The sequence below is a fragment of the Candoia aspera genome, chromosome 1, assembly GCF_035149785.1.
Source record: "Candoia aspera isolate rCanAsp1 chromosome 1, rCanAsp1.hap2, whole genome shotgun sequence".
NCBI classification, from domain to species: domain Eukaryota; kingdom Metazoa; phylum Chordata; class Lepidosauria; order Squamata; family Boidae; genus Candoia; species Candoia aspera.
The window spans coordinates 298,570,160-298,593,448 of NC_086153.1; the positions used below are offsets into that span (position 1 = coordinate 298,570,160).

At 37.7% G+C, this 23,289-nt stretch overlaps 1 protein-coding gene across 1 annotated transcript in view; it reads left to right on the forward strand.

The window, feature by feature from the left end:
• NRXN3 (neurexin 3) overlaps positions 1 to 23,289 on the forward strand; it is a 995,103-nt gene that overhangs the window by 79,487 nt on the left and 892,327 nt on the right. The window contains exon 5 of the mRNA XM_063290181.1: positions 5,516 to 5,542. Coding sequence (XP_063146251.1) covers positions 5,516 to 5,542 — 27 coding nt within the window. The remainder of the gene's footprint in view (positions 1 to 5,515; positions 5,543 to 23,289) is intronic.

Genomic DNA, 23,289 nt, shown 5'->3' on the forward strand with positions numbered 1-23,289 from the left:
CCCATGATCTCCAAAATACAGATACATTGCTTGGAAAGACTCTTATATTATCCAAGCCATTTCTATAAGATAGAATGGAAAGGTACAGCAGGAATATGAACAGGAAATTCCTGTTTAAGAACCTCTTTCCTACATCCAGAAGAGTGAGGGATAGTGCCCATATGAAAATAGTTTGAGCATTGCTCTAACAGAGAAACAACAATAACAATACCCCCTGAACTTCCTGTTCCTGTCAGTTCTGAAATTATTTGCATCCAGCATTAGAAACCACATAAGATAAAGAATTCTCCTTTAGCAGAGAGATGTTCATGCACATATCATCTAGGGCTATCATTTAAGCTGTTTCATAAGCATCTACTTTTTCCAAATGTAGATAATATGACCACCATGGTCTTTTTTATTACCTATGACTAGGATTTTGAATCACATTTTCACATTAGAAAAGCCCCAAAATGAACTCCTGTCTGCCCTTTAGTAAGCAAAAGAAATTCTAGTAAGCCCAAATATCACATCAGCTATGCTTTGCTTGCTGTCACTGCAGCATCTCTCCAACTTTATTGCAGTCATGCATATTCTGAAGGTGACTTCCAGAATAGCAGCTCAGTTATGAAGCGAGAAAGGTGTGAAACCTTTTCAGATGTCACCTCACCCCCCAAAAAAGCATTAGAGACAGAGGTCAAATATGAGACATTGGTTCAGAAATGCATTTCAAGTCCAAGCAGTCCAGAGATAGGTTGTACTATGCAGGTTTCTTCAATCCTTAGTGACAGTGTGAGTTCTGAGATGTTATTGCATTAAAAGAGCCAATGTCTAAGCCTTGCTTATCAGTTAAAATTCACATTTGATAACATCTGGTGAAGAATGGCAAATTATAAGATTTTGTTGATTTAGAATACCTTACAATGGGGATCTGAACAATTTCTCTTGCCAGAAGTACGTAATGGCAAAGTCTGTTTTGAATGGTAGCAAACATTATTTTGCTTGCCCCCCACTCCCCACCCCCCAGCTTTTCGTTTTAATTTCCTTTCATGTCTCTAACCTCTTTTTTCTGTGATCTTTTTCACACTGTGAATCAAAGTTGTAAATACTTCTTTATACCCCATCAGTCATGGTATATCAAAAGATGGTATTCAACCCTTCAAAGGCCTGAAGCCTGCGGCCCGCACAGCAAACAGCCCTTCGAACAGAGTGTACAGAGAAGCCTGCAAGGGCTGCCATATCCCTCTCTCCACCACAGCACTCTTTAGCAAAATTGAATCAGCAAGTAGAATGTGGTCAATTTCATTGGGGAAGGAGGGAGGGAAGGGTCTCTTATGTGTTAACATTGCTTCTTTAAGAAAATCTAAAACTTTTCTTGATGGTTAGTTGGAACACCATATTCTCTGGCAACACATTAAGCTCTGGAAAAATTAGAAGTCTGTATGTGATAGATCTAACTCTACTGTTGAGAATATAGAGAGGAAATAAGGAAGGGGAGAAGGAAGGAGAGAGACAGACAGAGAATTCAGTGAGCCACAGTCCCACGCATGACCAGAATTTACCCTGCTGCTTAAAAGCATGTGCTGAGAGTGAGAACATGGCCAATCTCACTAAACTAGTGCATGTCCTTCTCAGTCATCTTCTATATCAGACTGGAACCACACTATGGCAAAGACTCATCTTTAAAGGTCACTCAGCTTCTGCATCCCTTATTGATTGTCTTGTAGTTGGCAGACGGGTTTAGATATGCATCCAGCTTTATTGATTGATTGATTAGATATTTGTTTATTCAATTTATATGACTGCATGGTGATTCTGGGTAGCTAACAACAGGTAACATATGACGACACCAAGAAAATAAAATATATAACTGACAGCCAAGGTAAAAAAAACAATCAAACAACAATTAACATAATTATCTCACGGGTTCTGACAATCAGACTCCCATGCCCAGGAACTCAACCATGTCTTCAGGGCCTTGTGAAAGGCTGGTAAACTCAGGGCCAATCTAATCTCTTGGGGAATGATGTTCCAAAGGGCAGGCACCACAACAGAAAAGGCTCAATCCTGAGTCCCACATGATGGCATTCCTTGATTCATGGGACCCGTATCTTGCCTCTCCTGCTACATCTAAGAGGACATCTAAGAAATCGTAGGGGAGGGGCAGCCCTGTAGATAACCTGCCCCCATTCCAGGAAGGGCTTTATAGGTGGCCATCAGCACCTTGAATTGCACTTAGAACACTACTGGTAACCAGTGCAGCTCATGGAGCACAGATGTAACATGAAGGCACAGAGGAACACTTATAATTGCCCACACTGCCAGCTTTTGGTTGTTCTTTAAGGGCAATCCCATGTAGATTGCATTGCAGTAGTTCACTTGGGAGGTGACTAAGGCATGAGAAACTGTGAGCAGAGCCTCTTAGTCCAACAAAGTGTGCAACACAAAGTTGTGTAAAAGCTCTCTTGGCCATCACTGCCACCTGTTCCTCAAACTAGAGCTGTGTGTCCAGGAGGACCCCTAAATAACACACTGGTTCTATTTGGGGTAGTGCACCCCCATCTAGAACAAGAGACAGGAAGTCTCTAGAACTTGAGGGCCCTAAATCCCATACATCACTACTGGGAAAACCACCACCACAACACATTCTATTTTAAATCTCTCAGTTTTGCTAGAGCTGAACTGAAGCAATTTCTTCCCCATCCAACCCCCCACAGCCTACAGACACCAAGACAGAGCCCCCACAGCATCACTTGATGAGCCCGGGGTAGAGATGTAAAGCTGGGTGTCATCAGCATACTCCTTGATGTCAAATGAACTCACCCAGTAGCTTCATGCAGATGTTAAACAGGAGTGGGGAAGTGTTGAGCCCTGAGCCACAGGGGCTATGGGATAAACCTGGTTGTAGCATTTATGACAATTCTAAGGGTTTAACTGCACTATCACAATCTATTCTTAGGATTAACAATGCTTGAATTCCAGTGGTTAATCAAGTGCAGAACCACCCAAAATGTGCATTTTATGACATGAAAACAAACAATGAAAACTCCAGTAAAAAGTGATCAGCAAATTCTAAGGACTGGGATTATAAATGTAAAAATTCAGAAAAAGTAGGAAGAAGCTTTTTAGTATCACAACAGTCAAGTTGTGTATGTGACAGTCAAAGCTTCTAAAAATGTAAATAAATTTCTCAAATGAAATTTTAGAAACTTAAAGAAAATATAATCCAATCTACATTCTCTTTGTGACCCCATGGACCACAGCACACCAGGCCTTCCTGTCCTCCAGTGTCTCCCGGAGTTTACTCAGAATCATGTCCATTGCATCGGTGATGCTATCTAACCATCTCATCCTCTGCCGTCCCCTTCTCCTTTTGCCTTCAGTCTTTCCCAGCATCAGGGTCCTTTCCAGTGAGTCCTCTCTTCACATTAGGTGGCCAAAGTATTTGAGCTTCAGCTTCACTATCTGTCCTTCCAATGAACAGTCAGGGTTGATTTCCTTTAAGATCGACTGATTTGACCTCCTTGCAGTCCAAGGGACTCTCAAGAGTCTTCTCCCGCACCACAGTTCGAAAGCATCAATTCTTCGGTGCTTAGCCTTCCTTATGGTCCAACCCTCACAGCATACATCACTACTGGGAAAACCACCACAACAACACATTCTATTTTATATCTCTCAAGTATAATCGGTCTTTCAGATATAATCTCTAGTGTTTTGTCATTCTCTCTCTCTCCTTCTCTAAATCCTCTTGGCACCCAGTTTTGGGAATTTTTTTTCCTTATTACACCGACCAACACACATCTACAAAAAGGGATATAGCCACTCCTGTATGGTGATCGTACTAGATGCTCAAGGGCTGTTTGCTCCCACTTTTCTGTTGCGGTTGACGACACATGACAAACCTAATCGCACGAAACCAAACCCATATTTTCTTAAGAGAAGATATGCTGGATAATCCACTGTCTGTGGCATCATTACTTCTGGTGGTTGTTTTTTTTTCCCTGATCACTCAGATTCTTTGTTTTCTGCCCCCCTTTTTTAAATATGGATTTTATTGTATTAATTAGAAATAATTCTTTTTCAAATTTTATTAGAAAAAAAAATTCTCTAAGTTTAGCATAGGTAACTTTAACTGTTTCACTTGAGCCAAAGGTCAACCTTGATTGATCAAATTTTTGGCCAGTGAACAGTAGAACCTTTTAAACATGATATCGCTGAATATATAAAGAAGTGGCTCTTGGCATTAAATGTGAGGAACAGTTTGTTACATGATTACAAACACATGTTGCAACATTTTTTCAAATAATGTGTTCTCAATCCAAGAATTAAAGGAGGCTTCATGCTTCTGGTCTTGTGATCAAGTATTTGAAGCATATATTTTGCTCAGAAGAGGCTATGAGTGCTCAAAACAACTCAACTGAAATTCTACTATTTTTTTAGATTAATGAGTATTAACAGGCACAAATAAATGTATGTGTCACTGTAGTCTTTTTAAATTTGCTTGTTTATGGTTTCTCCCTCTTGTAGTTTCTGAAACATCTGAGTGAAGTGCAGGGGGTTGTCAAAGATGATCAGTCTGCCACTGCACTGCCTATTTCATCTTCTTCCTGAATGTTGTAGATGCATCATTTGGTCCTAATATTCAGGCAGCAAGGTGAAACAGGGCTCTGAAGGGCTGGCTGGCTGTTTTTGTATCAACTCTCTCCAACCAATCAAAAATATCAACCCTCCAAAATGCAGTGAAATCTGGGCTGGGCGTTCGTGCGGTTAGCAGTTTGCAAGTGGCCATTTTATGATAGGTGACAGGGAGCAATATGTTAACCCTTTCTGCAGCATGAAAAATATTGGCAAGATACATTTTTTCTGCAAAACATTCTAAGCTATCACATAGGAAATGAGTATACACTGAAAGGGCTAAATATTGCATTACTAAATATTTCCAAGCTAAACCTACAGTTATACTCTCTTGAGTAAAGAGTGTATTTATACAGATACGCTAATCATTCAAAAGCAACATTGTAACATTTGCTTTTAAGCATCAAAATGTGTAAAAAGATCCTAAAAGGACTTTAAAAATATACACCATTGGGGGGAAAGACTTGCATTTTATGGGAAAGTGCCTGTGCCTTAATAACATGTCAACTATGTTTAACTAGTTTTTGATTAGAATCATTCAAGTACTACCAAAACATCATTTTTCTTAAAAATTGGATTGTCAAAATAAAGTATATCATATATACTTCTTTTCTGCAAGCATCTCACATGTGTACACACACACACACACACACACACACAAACACACAGATAAACAGAAGCAGGGAGAATTTGGGAGTAGTTTATGGATCTGAGATTTCTGTAGTATATAATGTAGATATAGAGCCATTCCTGAGTTTCTATAGAATGTACATAAATATAAAATGGCCACATCTCTTTGCGTGTGTCTGTCCCCGGAAGGGTGGACTGATTGTTTTTGGATGTCTGCAGCTGTTACCTTGAAGGATGCAATTTCATCTTTCATTTATTTTTCCCCATCTAGACTGTATCAGGATAAACTGTAACGCCAGTAAGTTTTCCCTCAAGTTTCATTTTGTTCTATCTATATATGTCTATTAAAAAGAAATTAACATTATTCCTTTGCTGTTTTATAAACTGTTCCTTCTTTTCATTAAAAAATGTATTGGTAGCAAGAACTTTAGTAGATGTTGGAATTGGTGTGCATTTGTAATGTTTGTAAGTGATGTATGTGTCTGAGAGAGATTTCTCTAGGAGCAAATGAATTATTATATTCCCTGGCTTCACCGACAAGTGTCCAGGGAACAGGAAGAATTGAAAATGTATTTCAGTAGCCTTCTGCTGTCTTGGGAAATATTCTTAAAGGCAGTTTTGATACTGCATAGAAATCACAGGTATTGTATACTCTTTTCCACTATAAAAAATTGTGAAAATTATATCGTTTAGGTCATAATGGTGACTGCATCATCTGATATTTATTCAATACCCATTATTTTAAAAAATTATACATGCAGCTGAAGAAGCTAATCTTGTTTTTAGGTAGGCAGGATCATAGTTGAGTCAGTCTTTATTGCAGTTAAGCAAAGGCCCTTGAAGAAAGATAGCCCAAATGCAACTCTATATTCAAGAAGGTTTATTAACAGAATAAAACTAGTGAGTTCTTTTTTAGATTTTTTTTATCCTGCCTTTATTATATTTATAAATAACTCAAGGAGGGGAACATACCTAATATTCCTTCCTCCTCCTATTTAAAAATTAAAATTACAATTCTAGTAGAAGTTAGCACTTAATAAAAAAGTTAAAAAAAACCTTAATCATATTTTTCCATGATTCTGACACCATTTCAGGCAAATCAATCGCCATAACAGGAAACAGTTACTATTAGGAAAACTTTTCTATGGATCTGAGAAGCTGCAGCAGCAAATAAGGCAACTCTAGACATAATAAATATTTCTGTCTTGGCATAAATACACACACACACACACACACACACACTGTGTGTGTGTGTGTGTGTGTGTATTTCTTAAGATGGACCCTTGTCTACATGTGGTAGAACTGTACCCAAAGGACATTGTATGAAGTGCCATGTACAAATATCTAACCCGTTTTTTAAAGGCCCTTTCTCCATTTAAATTAAAGTTGCAAAGGCATTATTTCTGATATTTTGTATATACTTTCCTAATATTTTTATGCTAAGCAAACACAGTTACACAAACCAACCAAAGTGGAAACAACATTAATGCACATTGTTTCCTTAGTTTCTTCTATATCTATTTTTATCCATTAGTGGATGAATTTTAAGGATAATGAATTCAGAGATAATCCAATCACCTGCGAGTAGCCATTTTTGAAGTTCTTGTAATCACTATAAAGAGTGCTGGGAGGTTTGCCAGCCCTGTCTTTCCCTGCCCCTCTCCCAGGATTGAGAGAATTTTTCAAAAGAACCCTCTGGTGATGCAATCTGTCATGGCCCTATGGGCTTCTCCATCCCAGCATCCTTTCCATCCCATATGGTGGTGGGGGCATTAGGAAAGGTAAAAAGAACACAGAGATGGAGTGCCTGTAAAAACATCCGTTTTGAAGGGCTGCTCTAAAACTTCAGCTCTGCCATCTTGATTTCAGCAACAAGAAGAGAAGGTTAATGCTCCTTTAACTCTGTCCACATGATACAGTTGACCAGGCTGTTTGGAACTAATATTAATGTTCTTTGCTCCTGCCATTGGCTGGATTAGGTTGTTAGTTTAATAAATTGCCAGCAAACATGCTTGCTAGAAATTCTAGGAATTATAGACCATTAGTCTGGGAGGGCTCTGGTAGAAGTTAGAAGCAAGAAGGCATAAATTATGTAGATATGTATGAAATAGCATGTAACTAATAGCTTCACCTATTTGCTTCCCACCCAATAAGATTTTGGGCAGTGAGTGTAAATTGGCATAACTACTCCAGTTGTTTGTAGCCTATATAACCACAAAGCCTTTGTAGTCTCTATTGCCCATTCCTGTAACTGGATAGTTTTATATATATGCTTCAAAGCATGTCTACTGTTGTCCTGTGCCATTCATATTACTTCAGGCTATATAACCATTTCCCACCCTCCAGTTCCTGTCGAAGTACTGTATTTCCTGCCAAGAGAAAATCTGTTGTTATAATACAGGGATGGAAACTAAGATTAAGAAGCAAACTTTTTTTTTCTCAGATGCAAATCCCCAATAAAAAATTTGAAGAATATAAAAAGGATTGTATTTTTATTTTTATTTTTTAAATTTTATTTGATTTGATTTGTATGGCCGCCCATCTCACCAAAGTATGAAGCAAGGGGAGACTATCATGGGGCAAAATGATCTTTGCATCAACTATTTTCATCAAATAACTTTATCTTAATAAATGTTTCATTAATAATTATATAGATGTATTATTATTTATTTAAAAGTCCTTTCTATGCAAAGATCCTATATCCACCTTGCATATATTATTTTTAAGCCAGCTTGAAAACCATTTATTATTATTTTTTAATATGTCTGCTTTAGCCACTTAGAACCATGGACCCACTTGTTTCACTGTTAAATGCCCTTGTTCTCCATTATTCAATAAAATATATATTCACATGTGGGAGAATGACTTTGGAATATTAATTGTATATTCAATATTTATTTTTTTTTAAAAAAACACATTGACATGTGTAGACAAAATGGCTAAAGATGAATATTTTTCTCATCTTGAAGTTGTATGTGGAAATATTGGAAAAACCTCAGAGAACACCAGCCATTTTGATCTTTGACCATTTTTTCCACATTTCCCTACATTAGGAAAAAAGCAAGTTAGACTCAGCCCTACAGTAGACATGCATATACCTTAAGTAACTTTCAGGCAAGAGATTTTAGTATCAGATAATGCAGTCACTTTATTAACTAAGACTATAGCATGCGATCTGTGCTATTAAGAGTAGCCAGAATCATGTTTTTTTTTTAAAAAAAAATAGCAATCACAATGAAATTTAATATTCTGTTACAATGTCCATCAAGAGTACTGGCTGTTATTGCTCCAATGCATAACAAAAGGTAAGATACTAACTTTGATTTCCATTATTCTGTTCATATGTGGAAAGACGTAATATGAGTATGCTATTTTATGTACTGGTTGTTTATGTTCCCTGAGAATGCCATTCTGGATTTCTCTTTCCCTACATGTCTGGCTTTTCTTCATTTATGCTCTTGCTATATAATGAAAACCATGAACTAGGAATGAAACCAATGTGCTTTGAAAAAGAAAAAAAAATCTACAAATGTGAATATATTAAAGGTAACATCACTTTTTTAAAAGATAGATTCCATTTGTGCTGGTAATATACCAGGCACTTGAATTGTATAACATAAATTGTCAGCTTTATTGATTGAAAAATTCAATCAATGGGAATCAATGGGACTGATTGATTTCAATCAATGGGATTGAAAAAATTCAATCAATGGGAAAAGAAAAACCATCAAAATTCAGTTTCACAGAATTTGGTTACACAGATTTGCATCTCATATGAAGATGTCTGTTTGGAGACAGTTTTTCAATGCAAGTTTAATAACAATGGAATGTTGTTTTGTTTTGTTCATATTATAGGTCAGAGATGACCCAGTAAAAAATATTGAGTTGTGTTTTCTTCTGTTCTTTTGATCACTTTGCAATTGTTAGCTGTGTTGTTAAAGTAGCTCTTTTTCTTTCTGAGTTTTATTGCACAAGGACCTAATAGTGTATGAGGTTAAATCAGTTTCTGTATTTTTAATTATCTTTAGTATTCATAGGGGTAAATTACCATTTATTTTCTGTCATGAATACCCACAAGGGAACCATCAGTAAGCATGACACAAAATGGGGATTTTATCATGCTAATTAACTGTTACAACAAGAGACACTTAGAATAAGCGTAGGCTTGCCTTTAATTGCCTGGTAAGAACTTCTTTGCATGCTGATGTCTTTCTGACTGGTCTGTTAGGTATATCTCCTTTTATGAGAAAAAGCAGCTGTAAAGGATTGCTGTACTCAGGTAAAGTAGACATGGAATAAATTTCCAGCTGTCTTTCCAGATGGATGTTGCTAGTATAGTATTTAGGTGCTAAATAAGTAATACATTAAGATAACATTAGGGATTTGACAGGGATGTGTGTAGTGTCATCAGACTTTCATCATATTTTAAGTAGATAGATAGATAGACAGACAGGATAGATCCTTTGGGCCAGTGTTGAGCTCTGGCAACTGCCTGGACAAGCCTCTGCAGTTTTCTGGCAAGATTTTGGAAGTGGTTTACCATTGCGTCCTTCCTAGGGCTGAGAGAGAATGACTGGCCGAAGGTCACCCAGCAGCTTTCATACAGTACATAAGGCAGGACTAGAACTCTCCAGCTCTTTTATGTAGGTGTTTATAACATTCTGGACAGGAGGAAACTGCAGGACAGCATTAGCAGGCCATTGAATGGAACAGCCATTGAATGCAGAGCACCGGTACTTACTACCTACATTCACCCAGCTTCTATTAACCAGGAAAGATACCATGGTCAAGATTGAGGAGTGTCCTTCCATTCTATACAGAAAAACCATATAGCTATATTCCCAAACCTCAGATGATACAAATACCAGGAGAATCAGCATTAATCTGTCCTGTTCTATATTCTTCTATGAAAAATCAACAGACTGGCACTGCAGGGAAGGAATAATCAAGCTTACTTTCTCCCTGTGGGTTTGCTTGGTTTCTGGCTTCTGGTCATCAGTGTAAATTTCTTCTTTACATGTGTAACCATTTTGTTTTGGTATAAATTACATTTATTCTCAATAGCTACATGTAGTAAAAAAGTTGAGGAATAATCACTTCATTAATAAATTAATAGGAAATTACTTCAGAGTAAACATAATTCCCATGTCCCCTTTTATTTAAAGTAATTAAATTAAGACACTGTTTAAAACCAGAAGCAGACAGAATTAAGTACAATGTAACATGACTGTATAATTAAAAATGATGATTTCTTTTCTGTCAGATATAAAACAGCGGGGAACACTTTAAGAAAAGCTACATTTTTACCAGATAGTGAAAAGCCAGCATTGGGGGCATACATGGGGGTGGGTGGGGTAGAGTGGGGTGTGGTTTTTAAAAAGGTCCAGATGGCAGCTGTAGCCATACAAAGCCCCACTCCTTTTTCAATGTGACCAGCAGACCAGCTTTTTCTACTTTAGCTGGAAAGCATTCCAAAATACTGATATATCCTCAGAGAAAGATCAACCTTTTCCATCACTGCATGCATGAATCAGGAGGGAGAGTGACACAAAGTTTTTTTTTTCTGACAAAGCTTTCTTTCCCTGTTTTTAATGTTATATCTGCATTCAAAGGTGACAAGACGATTCTTCTGCTGTTAAATATATATTGCAGTGAATTTAAACAGTCTTGCTTTGAATGAATAAGTTTTTTCAATCGTTATTTGAAGAGACAGGTGTTCCTAAAATTTCAGGAGAAATAACTGCTTTCTTTCAGATGTCTCTTTTTGAAAACATGTATTTTATGCAGTAGAATTTCACTAAGAGACATCAATACATTATTTTGGAAAGTTCACTGGCAATCATCTCTATTCAGCACATTACTATACAAGGTAAATATTATAGTGCACTATTTAAAAAAAAAACATCCTAACATCCAGTTATGCAGTCAGGAATAAATACAACTGTAAAGCAAAACCAATGCAAGGAATAATCTGTATATGACACATTTATGCAACTTTTAAATATACATATCCACAAGAACCTTAGGAAAGAGAATAGAACATCTTTTATTTTCCAAGTAAATTTTAGTTTCCACATTTTGATTTGGTGGAAAGGCTGCTTTCTTGAAGCACTAATATAGAGATTTGCAATGTGTATAAAGCTATGTATCTAATAATTTGATGGCTACTTCCCAATAGCCCTATCCTGATGTTGGTCTACACATGAGTCAAAGACTAGGGGATGTGAACATACATACAGTTCTGCTCCAAGTGTCCTTGTTCCAAAAGATGTTTATGCAATTAGAAGTGAAAATGATAGTGATCCTGGTGACCAAGAACGCTCTAAGGACATAGCTTACAATCTTCTTTAACCCTGTATGTGAGCGAGGAGATAGTTAATATTTGCATGATTGCAACAAACACAGATACAATGCATAAAGTAAAACTAATTTTGAAGGGAGGTTGGGGAGATAGGATTCTGTGGTATGCACTTTGTTATAACATTGAAAAATGTAGGGTGTTTTCAGCTTCACTACTGACATGTACACAGGTGAGATGTGAGGATAATTGGTACATTGTATAGCAAGGAGATAGGAATATTTCACATTATATATTTAAAAAGCATGGAGAACAAAAAAGCTTAATCTCTAGTCATTTGCTCTTCATTATGTAGCATTCAAAACTACTGCTTCTTGTGATTCTTGTCTGATGTTTTATAAACCTTGCCCATTACTCTTAAATTAATTCTGATTTAATCAAATAATATGCTTCTTGAACAAGAATTAGCACATTTTCTGGTCCTGATGTGTGAACAATATGACATTTAGTCTTAAATATCCTTAACTATGAGAGCCAGTTTGGTGTAATGCAGTGTTTCTCAACCTCTGCAACTTTAAGATGGGTGGACTTCAACTCCCAGAATTCCCCAGCCAACAAGGCAGGTTGGGGAATTCTGGGAGTTGAAGTCCACCCATCTTAAAGTTGCAAAGGTTCAGAAACACTGGTGTAGTGATTAAGGCACTGGGCTAGAAACCAGGATACCATGAGAGTTCTAGCCCCATCTTGGGCACAAAGCCAGCTTAGTGATCTTGGGCCAGTCATTCTCTCTCAGCCCTAGGAAAGAGGCAATGGTAAACCACTTCTGAAATCTTGCCAAGGAAACTGCAGGGACTAGTCCAGGCAGGTGCCAGGCATCAACAATGACTGGAAGGTGCATGAGCACAGACACAGACACACACAAACATGAATTTGATGAATTGAAGGGCCCCTAAAACCCAGGTGGCTCCCAAACAGATTGCATTCTGGAGGACTTTAAAGTCCTGGCTGTTCTCCCAAGCCCTGGGCCAGGATGTCTGGAACCCCTCACTGCAAGTTGGTAGTATTTGGGTGTTGTTGGCTGGATTCACTGTCTTGTTCTTTCCTTCTTTTAGTTTGTTTTTTGTTTTTTCTTATCTTGTTCCTACCTAAATTGTATATTTTTATTTTGTTTGCTATATTGTGAACTGCCCAGAGTTGTTCTGGAGTTGGGCAGCACCAAATCAAATAAATGAATGAGCAAACAAACAAATAAATGTTCGTTTAGGCTTCCTACTCAATCAAAATTAAAGCACCTTTAAGAGATGACTGTGTCACCCCTGCTTGCGTGTATCTAACCATTGGGAACTTACTATTTTGCCTGGTAATTGCTTCCATTAACAACCCCCCCCCACCCTTAATATTAGAGGTTTTCCTAATATTCATCTAGAATCTCCACTCTGAAATTTAAGACTAATTATTCCCTATTCTGTACTGCAGAGAATAGGTCTTTTCTTTTTCTTTTCTGTGTAACAGACTTTAAGTGTCTTAAAATGTGCTATAAAATGGCATTTTCCTCTCACTTGTAATTTCTCAGTAAATGTACTTTGTTCTCTCAGTCTCTCTTTGTAAGACTTAATTTCCAGTCCCCTGATCTTCTTCATTACCATTCTTTGCACCTTTTATAAGTTCTTGGAAAATATGGTATCCAGACCTGGGCATAGCACTCAAGATGGGAAGAGTGTAGTGAAATTATTCCATGATTTGAACCCTATATTTCTTTTAATGTAACCTAGAATTGCATTCAACTTTTTTAGAAGCTACATCACATCACATTGCTGATTTGTACTCAACTGGTGATCAACTAGAATTCCTTTTTGCATATATTATATAAATCCTCCATTTTATACCAGTGCATCTGGTTGCTTTTAAATAAGTGAACTTTGTATTTTTATTAAATGCTATTTTTATGTTCAATCAATTTCCTAAACTATCAAAATAATTTTAAAATTTGTCTCTGTGTTAGCTATCTGCCTATTTTTGTGACATCTGCAAATCTAATAAGCATTATCTTCACCTTTTTGTCCAAGTCATTAACAAAAATATCAGTGAATATAGGGCCCAGGATGGAATCCTGTTGACAGGTTCAATTGTATACTCCAGTTGAATAACTATTACCCAAGGTATAATTTTTGAGTATGGATTTCAAGCCAGGTGGGGATCCACCTAACAGATATCAAGGCTGTGCAAATCCTTCCAAAGAAATGTTTCAGCATGTGTGGGAGTAAATACAGAACAGCTGTTTAGCAATGTTAAATCAGCTGTAACTTTTTCCAGACTTATGTAGCTGATTTGGATGCTGCTTCTCATTTTACTGCATGCACATACAAGTGATGATAGCCAGCAGCAATTTGTAGACCAGACACTGAAGCCTGATTTAAAAATAGGTAATTCATATGTATTCCTGCTGAATGTTCTGAAGCATCTTTTCTGAAGGATTTGGACAGTAATATATTAAATGTCTTAATAGGTATGCCATGTAGCTTGTACTTAACTAGCTTCCTTACTGAGTATCATGGAATATTATCTCAAATGCTTTGCTGCAGTGAAGCTGGATTGTATCCATAGCATTCCCACCATGTGCTGCTAGAATTACATAATCAAAAATGAAATAAGGTTAGCCTGACAAGACTTGCTCTTAACAAATCCATGCTGATTTCTAGTTATCATTGTGGCCCAGGGTTCAAGTCTCAGGCCCTTTTGTCCTGCCCATTTAAGTCAACAGATTTATTTTGAGAATAGTTAGCTATATTCCCTCTTCTTCTTCTTCTTAGTGTTTTTCCTGTGCTATGGCAGGGTCCGCTTGTCCTCATATCCATCTCCATTTGGCTCGGTCCAAGGCATCTTCAGGGGTGGCATTCATGCATTCCATGTCCTCCTTAATGCGGTCCATCCACCGTTTCTTGGGTCTACCACAGGGCCACCGGCCGCCAGGGTCCAGGCGCATGGCTGTTCTCGCCACCGAGTCTTCTTTGCTGCGTATGTTGTGTCCATACCATCTAAGCCTTCCTTCCTGCAGTTAGCTATATTCCCACCCACCTTTTATAAGATGCAGTCAGAACTTTAATTCAAATAAATATATTTGATTATAAAGCCCAAGACATGTAAAATAGAGGACAGCAAAACAAAATTGAATGAAATCGCCAAGTGCTTCTATATTAGCTACCAGCAGTAATGAAATTTTCAGTAATAATGTTTGATAATGCTGGAAATACCTGCAAATTGTATGTCTTAACCAATGATTATCTTTGGTACCACTAATACTTTTGTGATGTCTTTCAAGCACCTAGGAAATGGTTTTCCAAGGATTTCTCACTTTCATCTCAAAAGTGAATAAACCCCTTCACATTTACAATGTGTCCATGCAAATTGAAATATTATTCAGTGGCTTGAATGTGCTAATTGTTCTTTAGGATAACATCTAGGGAAAATTTTAAAAAATATATTTCAGAGATAAAATAAGATTGAAAAAGGCCACTTGTTTGGGGAGTATATTAATTATTGTAAACTGCTGTTGAAAGATCTAAGCAACAGAAAACAGATAAACTAAATTGATGTGTCTGTACAGTAGATGTGCAGGTGGTTACCCAAAAAGATAGAAAAATACTTAGGTGAAGTTAGTGCATCTCAGTACAGTAGTTAGATTTAAACCTGTCCCATCTAAGCATAAGGCACTTTTCTTTCTTTGGTCTGTGGTTTAATTAGTGATATTAATGGGAAGACTTACTATTATTATTACAAGTGAAACCTGCAGGATGGAGCTTTTCTGTCTAGGACTCCACCCCAGCTTACCCTCCCATCCCAGGTCTGGGATTTTTTTTTCTTCTCCCAGCAGTCACTCTGTATGTGGCCACCGGGTATGTTTAGTCCTCATTAAGGCACTTTTGGGACCTCTCTCTTCATTGCCTTTCTGCCTAAAGATTTTTGTCCTTCTGCAATGTGCAGGATTTTCCTGTATTTCTTGCCCATTTTCTCTTTTATTTGACTGGTGCTGCTTTGTTTGCAAAAGGACTAACACTTGAAGAACTGAGATAATTATTACTGCTATTATTGTTACCGATATCCTATATTTTCAGTAACAAGAAATCAAAATAGGTTAAAAATATAAACAGAACAAAGCCGTATAATAAAAATAATAATAGCATTACAGAGGAAAGCTAGCCAAATATCATAAGAAATCCTTGGGTTAGAAAAAAAGAGGCTGAAGAGAAGAATCTAAGAGTTTTCCAATCAAAGGAAAGAAAAGCTGAAACAAAGAATTGAAGAAAGGAGTCATCCCTTTCTTGCTATATCTACTTCTAATGCTGCCATGTGTCATTAGATAAAAGGTGCAAAGAATCAATGCTTCTGGAGCTGCATCTCCAACCATTATGGCTTAATACAGTGTGCAAAGCAAAGGGGTGAAGATCTCTCTGGGAAGGCAATGCCCTTTTCATAAAGATGCTTCTGTAGCCACTTGCAGAGTTTTGTTTGGTGCTAGTTTTCTATTGTGAGATTAGGAAAGAATCTGATCCAAGGCTTGAAGACAGGGATGGGCATTCTGGTGCCCACCAAATGTTTGGACTACAATGAACATTAACTCTAGTCAGCATGGACTATAGTGAGGGATCATAGCTGTTGTAGGCCAGAGTATTAGCGGAACTCATTATCTTACTTTGCCTAGAACAAGAAGGTGTAGAAGGAAAGACAGCATAATATGAAATGTGGTTCTTAAAACAACTGGATTTGAAATTATGTGACAAACTACTGGAAACATTGGAAAGGGGGTAGAATATACTGTATGTTGAAAGTGTTGATGGTAAAGTAGTTTTTTTTTTTTTTTCAAATAATATGACCTAGGGAAAATGGAGTAGATAGTTTTGATTTGCACATATACAACACATAGAGATAAGGAAGGTTGGGTTAGAAATTAGCTTTGCAGCTTTTGAAGACTTTTTTGCCATGGAGACTTCAAATAACTTAAGAACAACTGCTTTATAAATAATGGAAAATAGTGGAAAAGCAGCAACAGACACTGCTTTGTTCTGAGCATTGCTGAGCACCATGGCAAGAAAACAGCTTTTGAATATAAAAGGGTAAATTATATGTGGGATCTTCCTCTTTCTTCAAAATGAGCTGCTTTTTTCAATATTTTATTCTCTGAGATCTTGCTCTCTAAGGTTCTTAATTGGGACAGATTTCCTGTGTGTGTGTTGTGTGTGTGTTTGTATGTATATACACACACACAGACATGTGTACACACATATGTACATTACATTATACACAGAGAGAGGGGGAGGGAGAGTGCATATCAGCGGGTTCATCAGCTATAGCACCATGGTATGGCTGTTATATCTTTCCTAAATCTATCCGTCAAGTGTGTCGCTCTCTTGCTTGGTATCGTCTGCTGTGCAGTCTTTTTATTGTCCTATTGATCTGTAATTTACCCAGGGAAAAGAGAAATGGATAGCTGAAATTGCTCTATAAATAACTTGATAATTTGGTCGCTGTTACCTCATGTTGCTTTATCAAAATTAACTTTTGTGGTTAGTCTCAGGAACAATATTTCATAACTTTACTGGCTACTGCTTTGAAGCTGTTCGTTTCAGCCAGATGAATAAAAAGGGGGAAAAGTTCTTAATTGTTGAGATTTCCAGCAGAAGATTTGTAGTGTTTATACTAGTGCTTGGGAATGTTGTGCAGATGTCTTGAAGACTCTCAGCTATAGTACATACCAGCTTGATTCACAAAGCAGACAGTAATCCATAATCTTGTTCATAAAATAATACAGGACATTAAAATCAGTCCGTTGCTCGGTTAGTTACATTTCATTGAGACGTAACTCTCCGATCAATCCTGTCTCTTGCTGCATTATATAATACTTGCAGGTGCACTACTGTAGCTTTCGGTACTCTGTCCAGTTCGTGTGTGGTTGGCCTCTTCTTCTCAAGTCCAGCTTGCCTTGCATTACCTTGTTTTCCATAGATGCATCAGCCCATGTGTTTCCAAAATGCAGTAGATACTGGCTTTCAGTGATCATTCAGAGCTGATTTCCTCCAGTACTGAACAGCTGGTCCCCTTGGCTCTCCAAAGAATATGAAGCAGCTTCCTGTAGCACCGTAGTTCAAAGGAATCAATTTTTTTCTTTATGCTTTTTCATGGAGTCCATCCCTTGCATCTGTACATCATAACACTTCTAATTCTACATCATAGCATCATAACAATTCTAACTTTTGTCTTACTGAAATGTCATGGTCTTTCATGAGCTTTTATAGGCTCCCCAGCGGCTTTTTGCCCATTGTTACTCTTCTGCTGAATCTCTTTTGTGCTCCCACCATTTTTATCAATTCTGGAGCCTAAAAACTTGAAATTGTCGATCAGTTCTATCATCTCAGAGGTTTTAGTGGACATGATCTTTATTTTCTTGATATTCAAAGAAAGCCCAGCTTTTTGGGTCACCTGTTTTACTTCTGCAATGCTCATTCTTGGGTGTTCTTCAGTTTCTGCAGCCAGTGGAGTATCACCTCCATATCTGAGGCTACTGACATTCCTTCCACCAATTATGGCACCAGCTTCCAGTTCTTCCAGACCTGCAACACATAAAATATATTCAGTGTATGGACTGAACAGTTATGATGATAGGATGCAGCCTTGTCTGACTTCTTTTCCAATGATAAACTATTCAGTGCTACCGACTCTGTTCTCATTGTGGGTTCCTAATTCTTGTAAAGCTTTCCTATCAGAAGAGATACTTCCAGCATCTTGAACGATCAACACGATCACAAGCTTAGGAGTAGTCATGAAACAGTAGTAGAACTCTTTTTGACATTTTCTTGCTTTTTCCGTAATCTTTTTCTCTTTTCTTCCTTCTTTTAATCACATCAGGAGAAGCCTCCTCCTTTTTTGGGGTTTATTGGTATCCTTCACTAATCCTGTCATCTCTATAAATATGGATTACTGATATGTACTCTTAGTTGGCCTGTTCCTCTTTCTATTTCATATACATTTTCTATTGATTTTTTGATGTTCTGTAAGCTTTTTGTGCTGCTGTAATAACTTCGTATATGCTGTTTTCCTGTTTCAGTGTTGGGATTTTTTGTGGTTGTGCTTTTAGTGTTTGTACGTCTGTGTGTGTGTTTCTTTGGGACTCCTATCTCCATTATGTTCTGCCATGGAATACTTCTTATTATTGCTCTGAATTTAGTACAACCTGCTTTCTTGCAGTCCAGAGTAAATGTTTGACTATACTCAGTTTTAATTTCACTTAATACCAAGAATTTCTGTATAACGTGATAATTTCCCTCAAAATGTCAATTGCTTTCATTTTTTGTACAGAATCATCATTATTTGTTTGGATAAACTCAAGCATATATGCCAGGCCTGTGTTTTCTTCCACCCTCTGAAAGAAAACATCACCAACAAGACAAGCTAGGGATTTCTAGAAAGAATTATGCTTGAGAGAGTTTGTTCCACAACAGATGTCAGGATAATAAGAATCCCCCATTGCTACCATTTCATGTCTTTCTGAAAGATCTTTAATTTGCTTTCAGTAAACACGATCCACATCTGGATTGGAGTTTCAAGAATGAGCAGCAACAGCTGTGTTCTTTTTATTCCATCTTCCATTTATTTTAACCTAGAAGCTATCAGTACTATCAGCAAATTCATTCACTTTGCTATCTATAAAGATAATGGATATTTTTAATACAGTGCAATTCATCTTCCATGTATATTGCTTATATGATGTTGAATAAGTTACATTCTACAATTGCAGTATCCCAGTCATGAAAATCCTCTCAGCAGTTACAGTTATACTTATGAAAACATATTGCCTCTCTGTGGTAATGGTTCACGCTCATCTTCCTTATTTCCCACATCATGAATACTCTTCCTGATTGTTCACTAAATAGTTTAATAAGGCACAGAACAATTACTTCCCCCATTTACTCTTGAATTTCACAAGACTTTATCTGAAGTTCCTGCTTCTGGGTTTCTGACAGATCAGATCTGACAAGCTTTAGCCAAATACATCATTCCCAACCCTTGTGGACTGCAATCCATCTTGTTCCCGCAGACTATGACCCCGGAAACAAAATATCTTATATTGAAACCATTTCTGTAGTTCACCTGCACCACTTTTTATGCATTTTGGTCCTCTTCTATTTTCTAGAAGCACGAATATGAACACTACCTAAACTTTCTGGTTCTTCAGATTTCTGCCTTCAGAGTCTGACTTCATGCAATGTCATTTGTGTCTGCATAGATCAGCAAGAGGGGATAACTGTCAATGAATTTGAAGAGTCTTGACAACTGATCCATCACTTCGCTAACTGACATCCCTTGAATCATTGTGGCATATTTCATGATCAGTGGGTTCAGCTGGTGCATATTAGTTTCTTTTCCTTTAAAACAAAGTCATCAGCAATTATCACTGTCATCTTCGTTCTCTTGCAGATAGCAGTTATACACCTCCTACTCCTCAGAGCTCCAGCCTCTTGTCTTCTGTTCAGCCCAATATTTTGTTTCTTCCTTGAACAGTCAAGAGCCTGTTTCTTCTGCAAGGGCTTATTGCAGTAATAATATTGCAGAATCCCTTCTCAATCTCTTACTTCAGGTGTCAGTATTACCCAATGAGTTTGCTCCTTTGTTTCATTCTCTTTGTTAGGGAATATTGCTTTCTTTTTTAACTTTGGCTGTAGTGCCTCCTTTATTTGGTCTAATAAATCTTTGTCTTCTTTCAGCTAAGGCGGGGTGTCTTCAAGCCACCTGGGTTTGTTTTAACTGCTATAGGTTTGCCCTTGCTGCTGATATATACCATGTTGTTTTTAAAGGTTATTTTTGGTTTTGGTTTAGCATGTGAACCTTGCCATTATTTGTAAACTATGTTTTATTGCTTAATGTGCTGTGTAAACTCAGGCCACAGTGTTTATAATAGTGTCTTTTGGGCCAATTTGGACACTCTGGGTCCCACTGAAACAGTGTCATCTTTCTGGACCCAGGAAACATGCCTTCACTGTCACAGTGCCTGCCCACTGAAATGAAGTTTCCCCTGAAATCTGGGTGGCTGCTACCCTGAAGGCATTCCAGAGGTCCTTGGCTCTTCTCCAAGGCTTTGAGTTAGGGTGGTTGGAACCCCTGTATTGGGTGTATGATGTGTGTTCACTGGATTTGCTGTTTATTTTTTATGTAGATTGTTGCTTTTATATTGCTTGTATTGTGAGCCACTCAGAATCAGTGTGGAGTCAGGCGGTGCCTAAATTGAACAAATAAATAGGTCATAGTTTAACAAATTATAAGCTAGCATGTTATGTCACCCAGCCATTATGTCTTAGGACATTATATATGCCATAGGAATTTAATGATGATACAAGGAAGAAACTAGGATTTCAGTGGTATTTGGACAGTATTTGGCAGTGAAACTTGAATAAAAATATTTTCACTGCCTGGCTTTGCAATGCTCAAATGAATATATTTAATTCTTTCACAATTTTTTTATCTCTTCATTTACCTTCCTCAACCTATTAGGTTCTCTAATCTTTACCACTTGCACTGTTTGCCATACTTCATTAGTCTTTATATTCAATTCAATTGTATGTTAACTGTGGCACTGCGGGTTAAACCGCTGAGCTGCTGAGCTTGCTGATCGGAAGGTCGGCGGTTCAAATCCGCGTGATGGGGTGAGCTCCTGTTGCTAGTCCCAGCTCCTGCCAACCTAGCAGTTCGAAAACATGCAAATGTGAGTAGATTAATAGGTACTGCTTCGGCAGGCAGGTAACGGCGTTCCATTTAGTCATGCCGGCCACATGACCACGGAAGTGTCTACGGACAAACGCCAGCTCTACGGCTTTGAAACAGAGATGAGCACCGCCCCCTAGAGTTGGACACGACTGGACTTAATGTCAAGGGAAACCTTTACCTTTATCTATGTTTACTATAGGGACACAGTGGTGCTGCGGGTTAAACTGCTGAGCTGCTGAGCTTGCCGATCGGAAGGTCGGCAGTTCGAATCCGTGTGACAGGGTGAGCTCCCGTTGCTAGTCCCAGCTCCTGCCAACCTAGCAGTTCGAAAACATGCAAATGTGAGTAGATTAATAGGTACTGCTTCGGCAGGCAGGTAACGGCGTTCCATTTAGTCATGCCGGCCACATGACCACGGAAGTGTCTACGGACAAACACCAGCTCTACGGCTTTGAAACAGAGATGAGCACTGCCCCCTAGAGTCGGACACGACTGGATTTAATGTCAAGGGAAACCTTTACCTTTACTATGTTTACTGTAACAATCATTCATTTGGTGTATTTTTGATGCCTGAGAATGGAAAAATTATTACAGAACTATTTTTGGATCTATGGTAAAATCCTACCTAGTTATAATTTATAAATAAACCTTCTAACTTATTCCCTAAAATATTAGATCTTCAGGTACATATGCAAATGACTGACTAATTTCAACTCGCATTTCCCAATTCCTTTGCATTGCATTGCATTCATTCTTAGTGGGATCATATCTCAAATAAATAAGTGCATAACAATTGACACAGATTGAATTTAGTGTGGCCTGTCAATATTAAGATCCAGTTCACTACAGAAATTTCTAATCTTTTTATTGTCTCCCTAGTGTTTTAAATAACTCACCTTTTTAAGGACATACTTAAAACTTGTGCTGACTTCTAGAAATTGACAAATACCTCACTGCTCACTATGAAAGGAATTGAGTGTTTATGCCTGTTTCAAGCAAACAGTCATAAAACTTCCAACCTTATAATACTTTATCCCTGTCACCAAGCAAGGTATGGACACCTTGTAGCTAAGGATTACACTTCCTCTTTAACTTTATTGGATGGAGCATGGTATGAGACATACTTTATTTTACTTTATTTACAGCTGAAGGTATGAGCAGAGAGGCCACAAGGTCTAAGATCTTTTTGTATGCCTTTTTTCCAGAATCATACAAAAGTATCTATTAGGATGAACAGGGCTAGGGATTCCTCATGAAAAGCCAATTTTAGGGAATAACTTAGACCACAGGGTCTCCTGCATACCTTGGAGATGAGCTCAGATTCTAAGCACAAAGAAGAACTGAACACATGCAGAGCACTGGGGAATGCAAAGCAAGCATCTTAGGAATTGTGATTGTACCTGCATGTAGAGGTCTTAGATCTTTGTAAATACAGATCTGTGAACCATAAAATCAGAGACTGATCACCATAGGGGACTGGCATTTTCTCAATCTCTCTCTCTTTACATTTTTGGGAAGGGGTTGAGAGCTTTTAAAAATAAATTAGATGTGGTAATCCCATATTTTGGTTGTTTGATGTTGAATTACTGTATCAATGCAATCTTGGATGCACTTTCCGAAGATGTTCCTGCCCCCCTCCAGCATGAGATACATGTGACATGGAAGGCTTAGGCTGCCTGTTCTTAATCCAGGCCACAGATTCCCCAAAGCCTATGTTCCTTTGGCAAGGAGAAATGGTAAAGGGTTACTCAAACCCCAGCTGAGAATGAGTTATTCCTGTCCAAGCAGATATTTCCTTCCCCTTAAATAAAGAATCCTGAAGCAAGTTCTTTTATCTAATTGAATGACAACTGGTAAAAATGTAAGAACATTTTATTTCTCTACCTGGCACTAATTATACTTGCCTGTTCTTTTCTTTAACTTCAGGTTTGCTTTACTCAAAATGTTTAGCTGCAACACAGAAGAATTCAGCCCTATATTTCTAATTTATGCCT